The 23259-nt window shown below is 46.1% G+C and overlaps 1 protein-coding gene and 1 non-coding gene across 3 annotated transcripts in view; both read left to right on the top strand.

Moving 5' to 3' along the window:
- Nucleotides 1-21874: 21874 nt before the first annotated feature.
- The window catches only part of LOC112620226 (putative RNA-binding protein Luc7-like 2), an 84908-nt gene continuing 83523 nt past the window's right edge, over nt 21875-23259 (top strand). The window contains exon 1 of one of the 2 annotated variants that reach the window (XM_025378519.1): nt 21875-22012. Coding sequence is in view for 1 of the 2 variants with exons in the window: in XM_025378516.1 (XP_025234301.1) it covers nt 22890-23027 (138 nt within the window). In the remaining variant the exon portion in view is untranslated. Of the gene's footprint in view, nt 23028-23259 lie in introns of both variants that reach the window. The other variant, XM_025378516.1, reaches the window with a different exon arrangement.
- TRNAR-CCU lies at nt 22195-22267 on the top strand. The gene has a single exon. It is a non-coding gene; the product is annotated as a tRNA-Arg (tRNA).

The following is a 23259-nucleotide window of genomic DNA, read 5'->3' on the forward strand; positions in this document are numbered from 1 at the left end:
CTCCGGCTGGTGGTTAAGGACTCCTGTGGGGGTTTTCCACCCTGCCACCCACCCAACACTGCAGTCAAGACAGAAAAGCTTCTTCTCAGCAAGGTCAGGGATGCTTTTTTCATTCTCAGCAATTTCCTGTCTTTGAGGCCCCAGCATTAGGCAAGAGTGCAAGAATCTTTTTTTTTTTTTTTGAGATGGAATGTTGCTCTGTTGCCCAGGCTGGAGTTCAGAGGTGCAATCTCAGCTCACTGAAACCTCTTGCCTCCCGGGCTCAAGCAATTCTCCTGCCTCAGTCTCCCGAGTAGCTGGGATGACAGGTGGGCACCACCATGCCTGGCTATTTTTGTATTTTTAGTAGAGACGGGGTTTCGCCATGTTGGCCAGGCTGATCTCGAACTCCTGACCTCCAGCAATCTGCCATCCTTGGCTTCCCGAAGTGCTGGGATTACAGACATCAGCTGGGATTACAGGCATGAGCCTTGATCTGCTGTCCCACCATGCCTGTCTGGGGCCTTCTTTCCTTTTGGTTGCCTGAGGCAAATTAAAAATCCAGATTCTAAAGCCAGTTGCGCAGATGCCCACCTGTAGTCCCAGCTACCTTGGAGGCTGAGGCAAGAGGATTGCTTGAGTCCAGGAGTTCAAGTCCAGCCTGGGCAACATAGCAGACACTCCATCTCTAAAAAATAAAAAATGATAAGAAATTCCAGCCTCTAGGCCACCAGGGATTACCATAGGCCCTCAAGGCAAACGCCGCTGTTCCTTTCTCCTTCCAGGCCCTCCTCCTCTGACCTCCAGTTATTCTGGCCTTCTTTACTTCCCTGGTAGCTCAGTCATGCTTTAAAGTATTTTTTTATGTATTTATTAAAATTTCACCCAACACTCAAAGTAGTCTCTATTGACAGAGATTTCTCTGCACATCTAATTATCCATAATTTCAAAAACAAAAATTCTGACCAGGCGCGATGGCTCATGCCTATAATCCCAGCAGTTTGGGAGGCCGAGGCGGGCAGATCACCTGAGGTCAGGAGTTTGAGACCAACCTAGCCAACATGGTGAAACCCCGTCTCTACTAAAAATACAAACATTAGCCGGGCGTGGTAGCGAGTGCCTGTAATCCCAGCTACTCAGGAGGCTGAGGCAGGAGAATCGTTTGACCTGGGAGGCGGAGGTTGCAGTGAGGCAAGATGACAATACTGCACTCCAGCCTGGGCGACAGAGACTCTGTCTCAAAAACAAAACAAAATTTCACCCAACACTTTAAGGTAGCCTATATTGACAGAGATTTGTCTGCACGTCTAATTATCCATAATGTCAAAAACAAAAATTCTGGCAAAGTGCTGGGATTTTAGTCACAGTGGCTCATGCCTATAATCCCAACACCTAGGGAGGCCGAAGTGGGCGGATCACTTGAGGTCAGATGTTAGAGACCAGCCTGGCCAACATGGTGAAACCCCATCTCTACTAAAAATACAAAAATTAGCCAGGTGTGTTAGTGGGCACCTGTAATCCGAGCTACTCAGGAGGCTGAGGCAGGAGGATCACTTGAAGCCGGGAGGCGGAGGTTGCAGTGAGCCAAGATCATGCCACTGCACTCCAGCTTGGGCGACAGGGTGAGACTCCATCTCAAAAAAAAAAAAAGAAAAAGAAAAGAAAAACATCCTCTATATATTTTATATAAAAAGCCATATTAATGTAAGGATGTAATATATAAATATGTAATAATTCTGTATTAGCTATGCCTTCACACAGCCCGCTTCCTAAGTCAGGCTGTCATGAGGCACCTGCGGCACATCAGGTATCCTGGCGTGAGGAAGGGGTTACTTTTTATAATGACAATTTCTTTTACTAAAATGGAACTCTTTCTGTGTCAGTTTCACCAGAGACCCCAAAGGCTGAGAACAAAATAGTAGGTGCCAAGTACTTCCACATTCTAAAGGCAGGAGGAGCTGGATCACCTTGGCAGCTCATGCTGAGGTTGTAAAACCATTCGCTCCACATTGGGAAGGATTAGCTTGGCATCCACATCCCGGCCTTGGCGGAACGTGAGAGGCTTGCTTTGGAGCAGTTGTCTGTGTGCTGGACATGGCCCTTCTCCCTAGGTAGGCAGGAGGGGGTGGGTGCCTCATCTTCAGCTCATGCTAAATAATGGAGCACTTCAAGAGGACCTTTTGGAAAGTGTGACATGTCTTCTGGAGTTTGAGGGACACGCGGACTGGGATTTGACTCCCTGTCGGTGGCTAGCCCCTGGAGATGGCCGCCTTTGGCGTGGTTCGCACTCTCAGAGTTCCTGCAGGCCTGCCGTGGTTTTCTAGAAAGGGAGGCGGCCTGGTTCCCCCCAAAGGGAACACCGGAGGGATGGGGTAACCTCAGAGGAGGGGAGGACTTCTGGAGCCTAAGGGGCTGGGCAGATATCCTAGTGTCCAGCTGGAGAAGGTGTAGCCTCGGGGGGACAGCAGGTGGCCTGGGGGTGGAGACTCTGCAGAACCCATGAGAAGACACCTAGGAGAAAAGAAGCACCATTTGGAATCTGTCACTCCCCGACTCAACTCATGGAGTGAAACCTGACCTTCCTTCGCCTGCTTCCCCAGGACAGCAGCAGGCCAGGGACAGCAGCCAGCGAGGCGGGAGGAGGCAGTATGAGAAAGAGGAATGACACTGGCCGTGACCCCACACGCTCCAGGCTGGAGAAGGAGAGAGGCTTTCAAGTCAATGACATTTGAAGTTTTGAGATGACACTGGATAAGACTGACTAATACCTAGAAAAAGAGACTTTTCTTTTTTTCTTTTTTTTTTCTTTTTTTGTTTTTGAGACAGAATCTTGTGTCACCCAGGCTGGAGTGCCGTGGCGCAATCTCGGCTCACTGCAACCTCTCCCTCCCAGGTTCAAGTGATACTCCTGCCTCAGCCTCTGGAGTAGCTGGGACTATAGACACGTGCCACTACGCCTGGCTAATTTGTGTATTTTTAGTAGAGATGGGGTTTCATCATGTTAGCCAGGCTGGTCTTGAACTCCTGACCTCAGGTGATCCACCCACCTCAGCTTCCCAAAGTGCTGGGATTACAGGCATGAGCCACCGCGCCCAGCCAAGACTATTTTTTAAGAAAACAAAAACAAAACAAAACAAGAAACTCTTTAACCTGTTTGTTACCCAAAAGAGGCTGGAAAAACTATAAATGTCATCCAGGCCTAGGAAAGAACATATCATTACAACTGATTTGTAGGGGCACTTCTGAGAAAGCAAAGTTGTTTTTTGTTCATACCTTAGCTCCTTCAGCAAAAGGCTGCATGGGAGTGTAGAAGGACAGGTCAGGGAAACAGGTGGGCCATGTCCCCTGGCCCTCTTGGCCCACTTCCAGGCCAGGGCAATCTAAGCCAGCAATGGGAAGATGTTTCATTGGAACTTTGGAGTTTTCATGTTATACCATCTGGACTTTTGTTTTTTTTTGAGACGGAGTCTCACTCTGTCGCCAGGCTGGAGTGCTGTGGCGTCCCACCACACCCAGCAAATTTTTGTATTTTTAGTATAGACAGGGTTTCACCATGTTGGCCAGGATGGTCTCAATCTTGATCTCCTGACCTCACGATCTGCCCACCTTGGCCTCCCAAAGTGCTGGGATTACAGGTGTGAGCCACCGCGCTCGGCTGGATTTTTTTAAAAAACCAAAGAGGAAGATTGTTCTGCTATTTCCTGGAAGGGCTGTGTAAACCACCCCCCGTTTCACACAGGACAAAAAGAAGTCACCCAGGAAGCTGACAAGTGGCAGTGATGAGAAGGAATCGCTCACTCTCTCCTTGCATCCAGCAGGTCCAGCTTGCCTGTTATGAGCTTCATAATATTCTGAGTATTATCATGTACTGCAGTTTCCATGCCGCAGGATGTCATCAGTGGGTTCACTTGATTAAAAGCAAGACCTTCAAATAACAGAAACTACCATGTAATGGAAAGAAGCCATGAAAATCTCATATACAAGAATTGTTGGCCGGGTGCAGTGGTTCATACCTGTAATCCCAGCACTTTAGGAGGCCAAGGTGGGCAGATCACTTGAGGTCAGGAGTTCAAGCTCAGCCTGGCCAACATGGTGAAACCTTGTCTCTACCAAAAAATACAAAAATCAGCTGGGTGTCAAATTCAAAATTAATCACCTAGTTTTCTTTTACAAAAGAGTCAAACATTTCTCATATACTGACCTCTCCTTTGATGACAAGAGGCTGTCAGGAGTGTGCTGCCCTGAGGTTCACAGCATATTTTTGGCAATCAGGCTTCATTCCCAAATTTTTATATGCTACTCTCCGTATTACAAGGACTAGAATTATGGAAACTGCATTTCTTTTTCTTTTTTTTTTTTTTTTTTTGAGACGGAGTCTCGCTCTGCGGCCCAGGCTGGAGTGCAGTGGCCAGATCTCAGCTCACTGCAAGCTCCGCCTCCCGGGTTCACGCCATTCTCCTGCCTCAGCCTCCCGAGTAGCTGGGACTACAGGCGCCCGCCATCTCGCCCGGCTAGTTTTTTGTATTTTTTAGTAGAGACGGGGTTTCACCGTGTTCGCCAGGATGGTCTTGATCTCCTGACCTCGTGATCCACCCGTCTCGGCCTCCCAAAGTGCTGGGATTACAGGCTTGAGCCACCGCGCCCGGCCGGAAACTGCATTTCTTAATATCTCTTGCCTGCAAGCTTCTGGACTGAATTTTTTTTTTTTTTTTTTCTTTTTGAGACAGAGTCTCACTCTTATCGCCTAGGCTGGAGTTCAGTGGCGTGATCTCGGCTCATTGCAACCTCCGCCTCCCAGATTCAAGTCATTCTCCTGCCTCAGCCTCCTGAGTAGCTGGGATTACAGGCGCCCGCCACCACGCCTGGCTAATTTTGGTATTTTTAGTAGAGATAGAGTTTCACCATGTTGGCCAGGCTGGTCTCGAATAGATGTGATTTTTTTGTACTCATGCAAGTTCTCGTAGGTGCAAGGAAAAAGTGGTATTATTATTTTGGAGGCCATGGTAGACCTAAAATCCCACAGTAGCCTCCAAGTGATCCATTAGCCCCATCTCAGTGCTTTGGGACCTCTGCCATCAACAGGGGTTTCCTGCATTTTCCTGACCTGGGTGATAGAAGCAACCAACCTCCCGTACTCTGAAGCACTGTGTGGTGGCAGGCTCCCCCTAGCCCCTAATTCCCGCTGCCGTTCTTATGATGTCATAAGCATTTAAATACCCTGCACTCAATTCCTGTCTGCTTGAAAGGCCTACAGTGGTTCTCTTTTTCTTGCTAAACCCTGACTAATATGGATGCCTAGCTGATATTTGGGAAAAAATGGAGATCCTTAATGGGTCTCTTTAAGTTAAAAATTTTTTTAAGGTTTAATTAGACATGAACTGCCAATTTTAAAAGAAACTTATACTATGAAGAGAGAAATTTGAAAAATGAATGTTTAGAAATGTTTATCACTGTGCAATTTTGTTGCCTGAAATAATGTGCTAAAGATTTTTCAGAATGTGGCTGGCTGTGGTGGCTCACGCCTGTAATCCCAGCACTTTGGGAGGCTGAGGCAGGCAGATCTCCTCAGGTCAGAAGTTCGAAACCAGCCTGGCCAATATGGCGAAACCCTGTCTCTACTAAACATACAAAAATTACCCGGGCACAGGCAGGAGAATCACTTGAACCTGGGAGGCAGAAGTTGTAGTGAGCCGAGATTGCACCATTGCACTCCAGCCTGGGCGACAGAGTGAGACTATGTCTCAAAAAAATAAACAAACAAATAAGATTTTTCAGAACAATGAAACATGCTGAATTACGTTGTTGTCAATAAAATACACAATAATCTTTCTTTACTGAGAGAAATTAGGACTTTTTTTAGTGTTGATAAAAATATTTTCAAAAATATTTTCAAAACATTTTCAAAACATTTCAAAAATGTTTTTAAAATATTTCTATTTTTTCATATTTTATAATGCTTCAGTAGTAAATGTATATAATTTAAAAATAAATACAAAGGCTTACAGGGGAGTGACAAGACTTTTACTGATACGAGTACATAATTAAAAAGTTTAGAAATCACTCTTTTTTTTTTTTTGAGACAGTCTTGCTCTGTCACTCAGGCTGGAGTGCAATGGCGTGATCTTGGCTCACTACAACCTCTGCCTCCTGGGTTCAAGTGATTCTCTTGCCTCAGCCTCCTGAGTAGCTGGGATTACAGGCGCCCGCCACCACGCCCGGCTAATGTTTTGTATTTTTAATAGAGATGGGGGTTCACCATGTTGGCCAGGCTAGTCTCGAACTCTTGACCTCAAGCGATCCACCTGTCTCGGCCTCCCAAAGTGCTGGGATTTGAGGCATGAGCCACTGTGCCTGGCCGAAATCACTGCTTTCAGACACAACATCTATAGCATCACACTCGACAGAAATGCATGCATACACATATACCCTGATGTATACTCATTTTCATCAGTCCTGACACTTGCCCACCAAAATCTCCCCCCATTTATGGTAGCACATCCAGGTTGCCAGTCCTTGCTGTAGTTGAAGAGTAAAGATGGGGCCCTCGGAGTCTGTCCCCACAGTTTCACTGGGCATAGTAAACTGTTGTCCCAGAACTCCTTTACCTTTACACAAAGCTTGAAGGACAGGATGGAGGAGACCTGACAATGGCTGGGGAGTGAAGGTAGGGTTTCTCTAGTTAAAAACATGGGCATTGCACCAGGCACCGTGGCTCACGCCTGTAATCCCAGCACTTTGGGAGGCTAAGTGGGGTGGATCACTTGAGGCCAGGGGTTTGAGACCAGCCTGGTCAACATGGAGAAACCCCATCTCTACTAGGAACACAAAAATTAGCCGGGCATGGTGGCATGTACCTGTAGTCCCAGCTACTCGGGAGGCTGAGGCAGGAGAATCGCTTCAACCCAGGAGGCAGAGTTTGCAGTGAACCAGGATCTGCCTGGGCAACAGAGCAAGACTCTGTCTCAAAACAAACAAACAAACAAAAAATGGGCATTGCCCCATACAGCATATGTACACACACATGTTGAAAATGGCAGAACCCTCCTATCATTTGCCTCTCAGCTCAAATATCACTTTCTCAGGAAGGACCTCCAGAACACATTACAAAGCAACAGGTCCAGTCCCCAGCCCTGGCTTTATTTTTCCCCATAGCACACATCACGCTTTGACAAACTTTGTTTTACTTGTTATTTATCATTGTCTGCCCGTCTCTCGAACAGAAGCTTTGTGAGGATAGGAACTTTTACCTGTTTTGCTTGCTCTGATTTCCTTAGCACCTAAAAGAGTGCCTAACTCATAGCAGGTGTGCAGTAAAATTCATTGAATGATAAAATATTTGCCTTCCCAGGCTTCCCTGAAGCCAAGACATGGGCACATCACCCAGGCCATGCCAATTAGAACCACCCACTTCAGAACATGACCCAGATGATGACTTAGACTCATCCTGGCACACGTGGGAGCAGAGAAGCCAGCCACTGCCAGTGTGCTGCAGCAGTAGCTTTGGTGCAGGTGTCCAGGTCCGGCCCAGGGCCACTGTGTCAGCATTGCAAACTGTGGTGACTGTGCCTGGGGATGTTTTCACTGGACCAGATCTGTGGCAGGATTTTGGGTGAGGTTGTTGGCTATGTCACTCCCAAGCCTGGTCTCTAGCCTTACCATAAAATTGTGAGAGGCACCCTGCATCCTTTTAATAAACGTATTTTCTTCTTCTTCTTTTCTTTTTATTTTATTTTATTTGTTTATCTTTTTTGAGACGGAGTTTCACTTTTGTTGCCCAGGCTGGAGTGCAATGGCGCAGTCGCAGCTTACCGCAACCTCTGCCTCCCGGGTTCAAGCGATTATCCTGCCTCAGCCTCCTGAGTAGCTAGAATTACAGGCATGCGCCACCACACTCAGCTAATTTGTATTTTTAGTAGAGACGAGGTTTCTCCATGTTGGTCAGGCTGGTCTCAAACTCCCGACCTCAGGTGATCCGCCCACCTCAGCCTCCCAAAGTGTTGGGATTACAGGCGTGAGCCACTGTACCCAGCCCAGAGCCAACATTTTATTATTTACTCTGTGTATTAGTCTATTTTGTGTTACTATCAGAGAATACCACAGACTAGGTAATTTATAAAGAAAATGTATTTATCATAATTCTGGGGGCTGGGAAGTCCAATATCAAGGTGCTGGCATCTGGTGAGGGCCTTTGTGTTATGTCAGAAGGCAGAAGGACAAGAAAGCAAAAGGGGCCCAAACTCACTTTTATAACAAGCCCACTCTAGTGACAATGAACACTCTGCAATAACAATAGTAATGCACTCTGTCCTCATGACCTAATCACTTACTGGGCCTCACCTCCCAACATTTGCACTAGGAACCTAGTTTCCAACATATGAACTTTGGGGGATACATTAAAACCATAGCACTCTGCCTGAATGAACTAATAGCATAGAATGGAAGGTAAGAGTCTTCCGGCAGTTCAGTAAATCCAGAATTCTTATCACTTGTTACCACAACAGTTATTGAAGACTTATTTCCAGAAAATTATCCCACTTCTTCAGGGCTGGCTAAAATCTGCTGCATCTTAGAAAACTGCTTAAATTTCTATCACAAGGAGAATAACTGATAGAATTCTCCCTAATCCCTCCTGTATATTTGCCCTTTAAAACCATATACTTATGAACTAGAGGTTGATAAACATGAGTGTGAGTGGGACAGATTAATTCATTATCCTTAAGTTATATAGTTTCCTCTTCTGTTGACTCTGGAAGTGTCAGGATTCCAGCTAGGGTTTGAAAGATTATATCAAAAGGAGCTGTATTCATCTATTTTCACCCTGCTATAAAGAACTACCTGAGACTGGGTAATGTATAAAGAAAAGAGCTTTAATTGATTCACAGTTCCACATGGCTAGGGAGGCCTTGGGAAACTTACAATCATGAGGGAAGGTGAAGAGGAAGCAAGGCACGTCTTACATGGTGTCAGGGGAGAGAGTGAAGGGGGAAGTGCCACACTTTAAAACCATCAGCTCTCGTAAGAAATCACTATCATGAGAATAGCAAGGGGGAAATCCACCCTCATGATCCAATCACCTTCCACGAGGCCCTTCCCTTGACATGTGGGGATTACCATTTGACATGAGATTTTGGTGGGGACACAGAGCCAAACCATATCAGGGGCCACAGCTAGAGCCAGTGGACCCTGACAGGGACCTAGGACAGAAGAGCTGCTAGAGTGAGAAGTCCTGACTGAGCAGTTGCATTCTGGCTCACGTGGAAGATGAGACATAGGTCATCTAGCTTGTACTGGGAAAGAGTCCAGGGAAAATTAGGATGAATCATGACTCACACCAAAGATGAACCAGCATCAGCATTATGAAACTCACAAAAATATGTTAAATCAGAAATCAGATAGTCAGGTATGGTGGCACATGCCTGTAGTCCCTGCTATTCAGGAGGCTGAGACAGGAGGATTGCTTGAGCTGGGGCGGTCGAGGCTGCAGTGAGCTATGATCATACCACTGCATTCCACAACAGACTGAGACCCTGTCTCAAGAAAAAAAAAAAAGGAAAAGAAATTAGAAACCTGTCAGTAGAAACTAAAGATTAAACTCAAATGCAGAGGTTTTTAGCAGCAATTTAAAAATAATGAACTTCAGGCAGGCCGTGGTGGCTCACAACTGTAATCCCAGCATGTTGGGAGGCTGAGATGGGAGGATTGCTTGAGCCCAGGCATTTGAGACCAACCTGGGAAATATAGCAAGATCCAATCTCTATTTTTTTTTTTTTTGGTAATTATAAACTTCAAGGCCAAAGGCAGAAATTAGTGTGAAATAAAGCCAGGGAACGATTTAGAGGTCAGTATGGCCAGTTGCTGTGGCAAAATATTTTTTTTTTTTCAAAAATAAGACTTGTTTCTTTTTTCTTACAGGGGCCTTGCCTTAGAGATGTCTCTGAACAATTTGGACCCTGACAACAAGGGTAAAGGAGAAATTGGAATACTCTTGTGATTCCCCCAGTCAACCACTGTTCCAGTTGCTCATCTGCTGAGACAGCAGTTCTTGACCCCAGCTACACATTAAGCTTGAAAAAAAGAATATTACTGTTGCCTGGACCCTAGCCCAACTTGTGAATCAGAATTTCTGGGAGTGGGTCCCAGTCACTGGTGTTTTTGAAAGTTTCCCTGGGTAATTCTAATGTATATTCAGCATTGAGCCCCACTGGCCTGACACTTTCATTCCCACTGAAACAGAAGTAATCCACTACAGAGAAGAGAAGGTTGTTCCATTCTAAGCCATAGGAGTTTTTAGTTATCATAGCTCCAAACCCATAGGAACTGGCAGGAGAGCATTCTTACATGGGCGATGGAGGTAAGAGCTTCAGGAAGTCTCAGAACATCTTGTCCCAGTATGTTTCTACTTGTACAGCTATTCAAAATGAGGGCCAAACCCTTCTTTGGAATCCAACTTTGCTCTAGGCTGGTTGGCTGCCCCCAGACCAGGATTTAGCACCCACAAACTGAGAATGTGATCAGAGGATTGGGGCCACTAACATAACTGGAAAGGAAAAGCAGAAAAACATTCTCCCAAATCCTGTTCCATTAATTCACCAAATAGCTGTGGCCATGGCTGGAAAGGTACCAAGGTGCAATGATTAAGAACTCTAGCTTTGGGGTCAGATAGTCCTGGGTTCTCATGCTGGCTCCACAAGGCCCACAAGTTGTGCACTCTGGGCAAGGTACCATATGAGTCTGAAGTCCCCAACTCCCCCACCACCAAAAATCCCCAGAAAAGAGTTATTTTGTAGTCAAGCCCTTACAACACCTCTCATATTATAAGGTGCCCTCTCAATTACTTTACTTGGAAAAATACTATTTGCTTCAAATGTACATCACCTTAGATGACCTCAATTAATGCAAGTTTGGGGTATCTATAGAGGCCCAAAATCAAACAAAATCAGTTTTTTAAGTGACAGAGAAATTTTTCAATTTTTAAGTGTATGAGAAATTCAGAACATTTATCATTCTTAACTATGTTTTAAGTGTTAAGTATATTTTCATTGTTGTAAAATAGATCTCCAGATCTTGTAGAACTGAAACTGTGTACTCATTAAACAACTCCTTTTTGCCTCTTACCTCCAGCTCCTGGTAACCACCATTCAACTCTCTCTATCTATGACTCTGACAACTGTAGATACCTCATATAAGTGAAATCATGTAGTATTTGTCCTTCTGTGACTGGCTTATGTCACTTAGTGTAATGTCTTCAAGGTTAGTCATGTTGTTTGTCATGTGACAGGATTTCCTTCCTCTGTAAGGCTGAATATTACATGCTGTGGATAGATCACATTTTATTTATCCATTCATCCATTGATGGACACGTGGGCTGTTTCCACCTCTTGGCTATTGCGAATAATGCTGCCATGAATGAATGTGGGTGTACAAATATCTGTGTGAGTTTCTACTTTCAATTCTTTTGGATATATACCCAGAAGTGGGGCTGTTGAATCTTACGGTAGTTCTATTTTTAATTTTTCGAAGAACTGCCATACAGTTTTCCATAGCGGTTGCACCACTTTACAATACCACTGTTGGGTTTTTCTCACACCTCTTCAACACCAAATGAGGGTAGTTGTTTTTTTCCCTTCCTGACACCAACCTATTCTCCAACTCTCCAGACACCAACCGAGAATCCTACCATTCAATTCCATTTTGACAGTAAGAGTTACTCTAAGACTCACAGGTTGAAGCATTCAGTCCCACAAGACTGCCTTCACTTATACGACTTGGGCCAGTCTCTAGCATTGGGTCCCCAAGTTACCCACACTTCTGTCTGACATAACTATAAACTCAGGGGTTCCCACAATCCTCCCAGATTTGATAATTTGCTAGAATGACTCACAGGACCCAGGAAAGTGCATTACTTACTATCGTCAGGTTATTATAAAGGATACAACTTAGGAACAGCCAAATGGAAGAAACGCATAGAGCAAAGTATGGGGACGGGATAAGTGGAGCTTCCATGCCCTCTCTGGGTATACCACCCTACTAGCACCTCAATGCATTACCAACCCCGAAGCTCCCAAAACCCTGTTGTATAGAAATTTTAGTGGCAGTTTCATACACAGTTATATGTAGGCCTGACTGATTAGACCATTGGCCATTGCTCATGGACTCAATCTAGAACCTCTCTCCTCTCCCAACAGAGGCATGGCTTTCAGGAAGAGAAAGTATTTCCCCTCCACTGAAACCAGGGCAGGCAATTAGGAGGGTTATGGAGAAAGGATGAGAGGGTTTTTTGTGAGTGAGCTACTCTGTTGAAAAGTGGATCTGGGCCGGGCGTGGTAGCTCACGCCTGTAATCCCAGCACTTTGGGAGGCCTAGGCGGACGGATCACAAGGTCAGGAGATGGAGCCCATCCTGGTTAACATGGTGAAACCCCGTCTCTATTAAAAATACAAAAAAATTAGCCGGGCATGATGGCGGGCCCCTGTAGTCCCAGCTACTCGGGAGGCTGAGGCAGGAGAATGGCGTGAACCTGGGAAGCGGAGCTTGCAGTGAGCGGAGATGGCGCCACTGCACTCCAGCCTGGGCGACAGAGCAACCATCTAAAAAATAAACAAACAAATAAATAAACAAATAAATAAAAGTGGATCTGCTGGACATGGTGGCTCGTGACTGTAAACACAGCACTTTGGGAGGCCAAGGTGGGTGGATCACTTGAGGTTAGGAGTTCGAGACCTCACTGGCCAACATGGCGAAATCCCGTCTCTACCAAAAAATACAAAATTTACCTGGGTGCAGTGGCATGTGCCTGTAATCCCAGCTACTCGGGAGGCTGAGGCAGGAGAATTGCTTCTTGAACCCGGGAGGCAGAGGTTGCAGTGAGCCGAGATGGTGCCACAGCACTCCCGCCTAGGCAGCAGAGTGAGACTCTGTCTCAAAAAAAAAAAAAAAAAAAGGCCGGGCGCGGTGGCTCAAGCCTGTAATCCCAGCACTTTGGGAGGCCGAGACGGGCGGATCACGAGGTCAGGAGATCGAGACCATCCTGGCTAACACGGTGAAACCCCGTCTCTACTAAAAAATACAAAAAACTAGCCGGGCGAGGTGGCGGGCGCCTGTCGTCCCAGCTACTCGGGAGGCTGAGGCAGGAGAATGGCGTGAACCCGGGAGGCGGAGCTTGCAGTGAACTGAGATCCGGCCACTGCACTCCAGCCTGGGTGACAGAGCAAGACCCCGTCTCAAAAAAAAAAAAAAAAAGAAAAGAAAAGAAAAGTGGATCTAATGGAATAGTTTTTCCTTCACTGAGGTTTCACCTTCCAGCTTGTTACTGCTATCAACCGATGTCTGAAAATGGGTGAGTACAGTACAGTTAGATGTTTTGAGAGACCACATTCACATAAACTTTATTATAGTATACTGTTATAATTGTTATATTTTATTAGTCATTAGTCTCTTACTGTACCTAATTTATAAATTAAATCTTGTCATAGGTATGTGTGTATAGGAAAAAACAGTCTATATAGGATTCAGTACTATCTGCAGTTTCAGGCATCCACTGAGGGTCTTGGAACGTACAGCCCTCGGATAAGGGGGAACTACTGAATCGGCACAGAGTGAAACTACAATGGTTTGAAGAAGCCCATAAAGTGCTGGGGAATGCTGCATAGAAGCCAATATTATGGCACTGGTTTCTGAGGGGAAAAAAAGCTTTATTATCACAAGTCAACTGGCAAGGAGATAGGAGGGAGGCAGCCGCCAAACTTGTCTCTCCAGTCTGCGGGTGGGTCCAGCCTTTATGGCCTGGCCATCTAGTCCGAGGGGATGCCAATGCAGCTGGTCTGCCAGGCTAGTGGTGGTAACAATTAGGAGGTTACAGCCCTTTCTATTGCATATGCCTGGACAATTTTGGCTCCGTGTCACCTGTCACGGTGGGACAGCTTGAGCTTGTCCCACGGCTACAAAAGGAAGCTCAGTCCCTAGATGACTTTTTAGAGCAGAGCTGCCCTACTAACCTGGAACGACCACTTCTAGACTATTATGCAACATAAATATTTTTCATTTAATTTTTAATTTAAGCTACTGTGTTTGAGGTCTCTTTGTTACAGCAGTTTAGCCTTTAATTAATACATATAGGAAATCGGTTCAGAAAGAGAAGACAACTGATAGACACAGAGTTTTCTGACCTGACTTCATCTGCTTAAAGTAGACAATTTTTATTTATTTATTTATTTTTGAGATGGAGTTTTGCTCTTCTCGCCCAGGCTAGAATGCAATGGTGCGATCTTGGCTCACTGCAACCTCTGGCTCCCAGTTCAAGCGATTCTCCTGCCTCAGCCTCCTGAGTAGCTGGGATTACAGGTGTCTACCACCACGCCCGGCAAAGTTTTGTATTTTTAGTAGAGACGAGGTTTCACAATGTTGGCCAGCCTGGTCTCGAACTCCAGATCCACCCGCCTCCGCCTCCCAAAGTGCTGGGATCATAGGTGTGAGCCACCGCTCCTGGCCTTTTTTCTTTTCTTTTCTTTTGAGACAGAGTCTTGCTCTGTCACCCAGGCTGGAGTGCAATGGTGCAATCTCAGCTCATTGCAACCTCCGCCTCCTGGGTTCAAGCGATTTTTGTGCCTCAGACTCCCAAGTAGCTGGGATCACAGGTATGCGCCAGCAAGCCCGGCTAGTTTTTGTATTTTTAGTAGAGACGGGGTTTTGTCACGTTGGCCAGGCTGGTTTCAAACTCCTGACCTCAAGTGATCCGCCTGCTTTGGCCTCCCAAAGTGCTGGGATTACAGGCGTGAGCCACCATGTCCGGCTAAAGTATACAATTTAATGGTTTTTGATATAACTGAAACCACTACCCCAAATGAGATTTCTGTCACTATAGATTGATTTGCATTTTATATAAATGGATCATATAGTATGTAGGCTTTGTGTCTGGTTTTGCTCAGGATAATGACTTTAGATTCCTCCGTGTTATGCATCAGTAATTTGTCCCTTTTTATTGCTGAGTAGTATTCCACTGCAGATATGCTACATTTTATTTATTCATCCCTGTTGATGGACATTTTAATGAGTCTATTATTCACATATCGAGTATGACTCCAAATGTGATGTCATTTCTTTTATATTCAACCTCATTTTCAAGTGGTCAAGCAGTCGCTAAGCAACAGCTCAGTGCCTAACACTGCAGCAGTTTCTAGACTGACTTGCTAAACTTCCACAGACCCAGTCAAGAAGGAGACAATGAGTCCAATGGGTTCAGATAGTTTATTATTTACACAGACAGCAAAAGCAAGATGGTGTCTGCTCCCATGTCCCCAGTCCAGCAGGATGACGATGAATCACAGAAAGCAAATGATAGCTTCAGTGGTGGATTGCTCTGCCACGGAGCCAAATCCAACTGCAGCCAAGGCGTTTTATAAACTTATGCAGAAGTCTGCAGCTGTACCATAAGCTAGAATAAAGTGGAAAGTTCTGTGCTCAACTGACATTAGAGAAGTTGATGAGAAATGGCCCTGTAGCAGTCTCCCAAAAAATAGGGATGAGAAACTATCCCCTTTTTGCATCAGGAGCAATCACAGGGCTTTCTACTGAAAAGTGGGGAAGTAGATTTTGGGGGTGCCTAACTGCAATATATGTGGCCTACATGGAGACATGCATGGTTGCCAAGATGCCGTGGCAGACCATTCCTACACTCATCTTATACCATAATGACATTTTTTTTTTTTTTTGAGATGGAGTTTCGCTCTTATTGCCCAGACCGGAGTGCAGTGGCACTATCTCAGCTCACTGCAACCTCCACCTCCCGGGTTCAAGTGATTCTCCTGCCTCAGCCTCCTGAGTAGCTGGGATTACAGGTGCCCGCCACCACGTCCAGCTAATTTTTTTGTATTTTTAGCAGAGATGGGGTTTCATCATGTTGGCCAGACTGGTTTTGAACTCTTGACCTCAGGTGATCCACCCACCTCAGCCTCCTAAAGTGCAGGGATTACAGGCGTGAGCCACTGCACCTGGCTTCCATAATGATATCTTAAGTCACATGCCATGACAACAAAAATGCACTAAAAAATGACTAGCAGAATGAATTTGTGTAATTCACTGAGCTTAAGATTTCTCACATAAAATAACAGTAGCACCTAAATGAATTCCAAGGTCACTTCTACGTCATTTGAATCAATTCAGAATTGTGACTGTACCAAATGATTGTCATTAAATTCATCATGCTAGGTGCATTCAACCTGATAGTCAGGTTTCACCTCAGTAAATCATATACTTTCCCTCAAGTGTTCTTATTACAAACAGCATAGCAAATAGGAACCAAAGAAGTAAACTGTTTAGGTTTCTTTTTCTTTTCTTTTCTTTTTTTTTTTTGAGACGGAGTTTCGCTCTTGTTGCCCAGGCCGGAGTGCAATGGAGCGATCTCGGCTCACCACTACCTCTGCCCCTGGGTTCAAGCGATTCTCCTGCCTCAGCCTCCCGAGTAGCTGGATTACAGTCATGCACCACCACGCCCGGCTAATTTTTTATTTTTTTCGTAGAGGCAGGGTTTCTCCATGTCAGTCGGTCAGGCTAGTCCTGAACTCCTGACCTCAGGTGATCCGCCCGCCTTGGCCTCCCAAAGTGCTGGGATTACAGGCGTGAGCCACTGCGCCCAGCATTTCTAAGAGTCTCAGGAAAACCGTCCCCCTGGAGGTTCTATGCCATCTCTATCTGACAATTACTGGAAAAATGATGGCAACTGAGAGAGCTGTCTCAAAATATCATCACTCAGGTACGACATATTCCATAATGGTGGACCATCTCCAAACAAAGCTAACAGCACTTTGCAGGTTCTCTCGTGGAGATCAGCTATTCCAGGGCCAGCCCCAAAGAACATAGCTCCACATGGGAGCTATATTACATTATCATCATGACCCAGGTAGGTACCAAACTCTCTGGGTGATAGCTTTAATTTAATTCATTCGTTTTAATTATTATTTTATTATGTTTTAATGTTTTTACTCTTTTAAAACCTGGCTGGGCACAGTGGCTCATGCCTGTGATCCCAGCACTTTGGGAAGCCAAGGCGAGCAGATTACTTAAGGTCAAGAGTTCGAGACCAGCCTGGCCAACATGGTGAAACCCCATCTTTACTAAAAATACAAAAATTTGTCGTGTGTGGTGGTGCACGCCTGTAATCCCAGCTACTCCGGAGGCTGAGGCAGGAGAATCACTTGAACCTGGGAGACGGATATTGCAGTGAGCTAAGATTGCGCCACTGCACTCCAACCTGGGTGACAGAGAGAGATTCTGTCTCAAAAATAAATAAATAAATAAATAAATAAATAAATAAATAAATAAATAAAATAAACCACTTCAAAAAGAAAAAACAAAATGTCTGGTGTGATGGCTCACGCCTGTAATCCTAGCACTTTGGGAGGCCAAGGCGGGTGTATCACTTGAGGTCAGGAGTGAAACCAACATAGTGAAACCCCATCCCTATTAAAAACACAAAATTACCATCCTGGCTAACAAGGTGAAACCCCGTCTCTACTAAAAACACAAAAAATTAGCCGGGCTTGGTGGCGGGGCGCCTGTAGTCCCAGCTACTCGGGAGGCTGAGGCAGGAGAATAGCATGAACCTGGGAGGCGGAGCTTGCAGTGAGCCGAGATTGTACCACTGCACGCCAGCCTGGGCAACACAGCGAGACTCCGTCTCAAAAAACAAAACAAAACAAAATTATCTGGGCATGATGGCATGTGCCTATAGTCCCAGCTACTCGGGAGGCTAAGGCAGGAGAATCACTTGAACCCGGGAGGTAGAGGTTGCAGTGAGCTGAGATCGTGCCACTGCACTCCAGCTTGGGTGACAGAGTGAGACTGTATCTCAAACAAAACAAAACAAAACAAAACAAAACAAAACAGAAAAACCTTCACAAAAAGAAAAAAGAATTTCTTTTGAGACAGGGTCCCACTCTGATACCCATGCTGGAGTGTAGTGGTGTGATCAAGGCTCACCACAGGCTCAAGCGATTCTCTCACCTCAGCCTCCCAAGTAGCTGGGAATACAGGCACACACCACCACACCTGGCTAAGTTTAAATTTTTTTTTGTAGAAGTGGGTTTTCGCTGTTGCCCAGGCTGGTCTCAAACTTCTGAGCTCAAGCAATCCGTCTGCCTCAGCCTCCCAAAATGCTGGGATTACAGGCTGGGATTACAGCCTCCCAAAGTGCTGGGATTACAGGCTGGGATTACAGCCTCCCAAAGTGCTGGGATTATTGTTATAATAATAATAACAATTATTATTATTTTAGAGATAAGGTTTCGCTGTCATCTAGTGTGCCATGCAGTGGAGAGATAATAGCTCAGTGCAGCCTGGAACTTCTGGGCTCAAGTGATCCTCAAACTACTGTGTAGCTAGAACTACAGTCACGCACCACCATCTATACGGCGATCTATTTTTTGTTAAGATGGAGTCTTGCTTTGTTGCCCAGGCTGCTGGCTATCACTGTACACTCAGTTAAATAATCAGTTGGTGTGTCTAGCCAAAAAGTACTATCCGAAAACCCTGAGTCTGAAAATATGTAAGAGCGAGGAACTTTTTTTTTTTTAGGCAGGTTCGCGCTCGCTGTGTCACCTAGGCTGGATTGCAACCTCTGCCTCCCAGGTTCAAGCAATTCTCCTGCCTCAGCTTCCAGAGCAGCTGGGACTACAAGCACACACCACCACGCCCAGCTAATTCTTGTAATTTTAGTGGAGAATGTGTTTTTGTCATGTTGGTCAGGCTGCTCTTGAACTCCTGGCCTCAAGTGATCTGCCTACCTTGGCTTCCTAAAGTGCTGGGATTACAGGCATGAGCCACAGCACCCAGCCAAGAGTGGGGAACATTTAAAATGGTAATCTTGAGAAAGCTGTTTAAGATGTTAAAGTTCCTTAATTTAGCCAGTGTGGTAATCAGCTGAGGGTGCTGAAGAGTGACCTATAATGAGACTGGGTTTTGAACAGAATCTTACATGTTAATACAAATGAGTTTACTACATTTTGTATTTATTATCAGGAGCATTTTTTTCCTAAAGATAAGGCAGGGTATCAGGCTAAGGAGATAACAGGAAAGAAGAAAATCATCTAAAAACTTAAAAAGACAATAAAGTTTTTTTTTTTTTTTTTTTTTTTGAGACGGAGTCTCGCCGTGTCGCCCAGGCTGGAGTGCAGTGGCGCGATCTCGGCTCACTGCAAGCTCCGCCTCCCAGGTTCACGCCATTCTCCTGCCTCAGCCTCCGAGTAGCTGGGACTACAGGCGCCCGCCACCACGCCCGGCTAGTTTTTTGTATTTTTAGTAGAGACGGGGTTTCACCATGTTAGCCAGGATGGTCTCGATCTCCTGACCTCGTGATCCACCCGCCTCGGCCTCCCAAAGTGCTGGGATTACAGGCTTGAGCCACCGCGCCCGGCCAAGACAATAAAGTTTTAAAAATTTTTCCAAAAAAAAAAAAAAAAAAAAAAGGCAGAATCATCAAAGCAGCTTTTTTTTCCCATGAAGTAGGCACACCACATGTTTTTACCTTTTCTTAACTTTGAATCCTACCGCCCTTTTTTTTTCTTCCTTCTTTCTTTACAGACTAGAAGTCTGTGGGGCTGTTCTGTTTGGCATGCAGTACTTTTTTTTTTTTTTTTTTTTGAGACAGAGTTTCGCTCTTGTTGCCCAGGCTGGAGTGCAGTGGCGAGATCTTGGCTCACCACAACCTCCGCCTGCTGGGTTCACGCAATTATCCTACCTCATCCTCCCAAGCAGCTGGGATTACAGGCATGCGCCATCACACCCAGCTAATTTTTTATTTTTGGTAGAGATGGGGTTTCTCCATGTTGGCCAGGCTGGTCTTGAACTCCTGACCTCAGGTGATCCACCCACCTCGGCCTCCCAAAGTGCTGGGATTACAGGCGTGAGCTACCGTGCCCAGCGGCATGTAGTACTTTTAAAGTATTCATTAGTAGCCAATATTTAGAAGGAAAGCTATAGTATTAAAACAGATTTCCAGAGTTTCCTGAAAAATAATTTGTTTAAAGGATTTGCTTTCCTAAAATAGCAACAATCAGTGGAGGTGAGTAATGGCTGCCCCCTGGACAGGTGGGCTAGGTGCTGTCCAGTTCACCAGGTTTCCAACCAAGTCAGCTTTCCTCATTAATGAACAATTGATGTTCCATTTGTTTGTCATTCCTGCTCAGTAGCTTATGTCTCCTAGCCATTGGGGCCAGACAGTGCCAATCCCTTTAGGAGCTTCAGACTAAGCTGTTATGACTAGCCTACCAAGGAGTAAAGCCTGGTGAAGAAACAGGCTTTTCTGTCAGGCAACAGGGCTTTCGGAGCTGAACAATTTCCCAGTCTGATGGAGGAGCCTGACAATTACAGCATGGAGTAGTGGCCACGTACCTACATTAAGAGTTATTTATGATGAGTAAATAAAGGGAGTAACAGGGGACCAGAGGAGGTGAAATTGTAGCAGGACGAGCCGCAGACAAAACTCCTGACACCGGATTAAAGAAGGAAGGGTTTTTTTATTCGGCCAGGAGTGTTGGCAGACTCGCATCTTAAGAACCGAGCTCCCTGAAGAAGAAATACGTGGCCTTTTTAAAGGCTTACAACTTTAAGAGATCCATGTAAAAGGGTCATGATAAATCAAGCATGCGTGGAAAACATGACGAGGGGCTACATGCATCAGCTAACAGAACAAAAAGTTTTACAGTGCTTTCTCATACAATGTCTGGAATTTACAGATAACACTAGTAGTTTTGGTCAGGGGTTAATATTATCATTATTATTTTAACCACCAGGGCCAGGTGGTGGTGCCAAGGTCGTCTAGCTATTTATCTTACTTCTGTTTCTTTCCAACTTTTTGCTTTCTCCCCCTTCTTCTGTCTTATAAACTAGGGAAAAGGGGAGAGGGGGAAAAGCTGGGAAAAACAGCAGGAGAAGTGGTGGTCTCATTCTATAAAATGAGTAATTTTCACCTTGCGGTATTGACCTCAAGGGCCTAGAGATGCGTCTAACCTACACTTCTGGAATAAGCTGAAGCTCAAAGGGTAAAGAGGCATATTAACACAAATGGTTAAGTTTCAGGCAGAGGGAATAACAGGTAAGGTGTGTGGTGGGGAAGAGACAATGAAAGTGGAGATACCTGGAGCAGAGGGTAACAAGAAGCGAAGTGAGAGATGAAAATTAAGATATAAGCGAGGATCAATTTATGTCGTCTGAACTTAGGGACAATGGGAAGCCCCTGTGATACTATAAGTAAGGGTAAGTTTACTGGGACTCTGAAGTGTTTTGTTCAAGTTATACAATTAGGGACGGAACCAAAAAATGAACTGCTAATTTTAAAAATTAATTCCTAATCAATGTACTATTACTTCCCCGCTCTCCCATGTTTATCGCTGACCCACCAATTCAAAGGACACAGCACATGTTTTTTTTTTTTTTGAGATGGAGTTTCGCTCTTGTTGCCCGGGCTGGAGTGCAATGGCGCGATCTCGGCTCACTGCAACCTCCGCCTCCAGGGTTCAAGCAATTCTCCTGCCTCGGCCTCCCGAGTAGCTGGGATTACAAGCATGCGCCACCACGCCCGGCTAATTTTGTATTTTTGGCAGAGACAGGGTTTCTCCGTGTTGGTCAGGTTGGTTTCACACTCCCGACCTAAGATGATCTGAGGCTGATTCGCCCGCCTCGGCCGCCCAAAATTCTGGGATTACAGGCGTAAGCAACCGCGCTCGGCCTGCGGAAATGGCCTCAACGCTTCAACCGGAAGCAGAAACTGACCGCGGCAGGCACCACCTAACGGCCGCTGAAGCAAATCTCCAACCGGAAAGTCGCAACACCGGAAAAGGTCAGACTGTTTCCGGTAAAAACCCAACGGGGCTGACGTTCAGAAGGCGAGTCTCGAATATCCGGCCAATTTGCCCAGCGCGCGTGCTCCGCGACGACGTATGCCTGCTTTTGCGCAGGCGCGGGGACTACTGCGCAGGCAAGTGCGTACGCAAACGCGTGCGCGTGCCCGTTCAACGTCCGGAGCATCGGTGCAGTTTCGAGGGTAAAGCGTTTGGCGCAGTAATGTGGACTTTTGTTCTCTAACTACAAGTCCCAGCATACGTCACCCCTCACGTGGGCGCTAGGTGTGGTTTCGTGGGATAGGGTAAGGCAAAAATGAAATGACGATGACGTACCAAAGAGGAAAATAATTGAATATGTTGTTTGAGCGCGTCGCTCACAGAAGCCCCAGTGGCCTAATGGATAAGGCATTGGCCTCCTAAGCCAGGGATTGTGGGTTCGAGTCCCATCTGGGGTGGCCTGAAATTTTTGGCCTTTAAAGTACTTTTTTCCCTTTCTAAACAAAGCGAAATATGCCGACTTTACTTTTTTTTTTTTTTAAATGGGAAGCGCGTGTGTTTGTGTTTTTACTAGCTGCAATTTTCGAGAATCTGCACACTCCCATGTCCTTTCTCTGAGCCGCAGGTGCCCTGGTATTTGGGGAAACGTCAGTACGTTGACTTTTGATATCCCTTCTATAAATCATTTTAAAATGTCTTCTCAGCGTGTTCCGTATCAAATCCACACCCACACCCCGCGCTGGGCCCGCTCCTCCTGAGACTCAGCGGTTGGTCGGCTAACGGGCATCTTAAATGACGTCGTGAAGAAAGGCCCCTATTTACCCAAATCCTTGTTGTGGGTTAGAGGACCTGGTAGCGTCAGTTAAGGCTTGGGTTTTGTTTGCTTTTCTTGTTAGGGCGCCCCTCGGCCTTCGATTAATAAGGCTCGGTACAACGGACAAGTGAGCGGTTCCACTGCAAGTCAGTCGATAGGAGGAGCCGGTAGTCGTCCGACGGTACCATTAGGCGCCTGGGCGGGAGGAGGGGTTTTGCAGGGTCGTAGGACGTCGTCGGGCACCAGGCTCGGAGAAGGACAGGAAAATGGCGGCCTTAGGGTCCCCGGCGCGCACTTTGCGAGGACTTCTGCGGGAGTTGCGCTACCTGAGCGCGGCCACCGGCCGACCCTATCGCGACACCGCGGCCTATCGGTACCTTGTGAAGGCTTTCCGTGCACATCGGGTACGGGAGCCCTGTCCCAGGTTCTCCACGTGCTGGGGAGGGAGGAAGAGTCGGGTCTGGGCTGGGATGGGGAGCACGGTGTCTAATTCCGGCATTTCTGAGGCCAACCCTCCCACGGAGCCCTGGTTCTGACCAAACCAACCCAGGCCCTAGGCTCCATGCTCTGGCATAAACTCGGGGACCAAAGGACCGGCGGGGGCGCAGAGTCGCTCTGGGGACGTCAGTCTGTCCT

The sequence above is a fragment of the Theropithecus gelada genome, chromosome 3 (genome assembly GCF_003255815.1).
Source record: "Theropithecus gelada isolate Dixy chromosome 3, Tgel_1.0, whole genome shotgun sequence".
NCBI classification, from domain to species: Eukaryota; Metazoa; Chordata; class Mammalia; order Primates; family Cercopithecidae; genus Theropithecus; species Theropithecus gelada.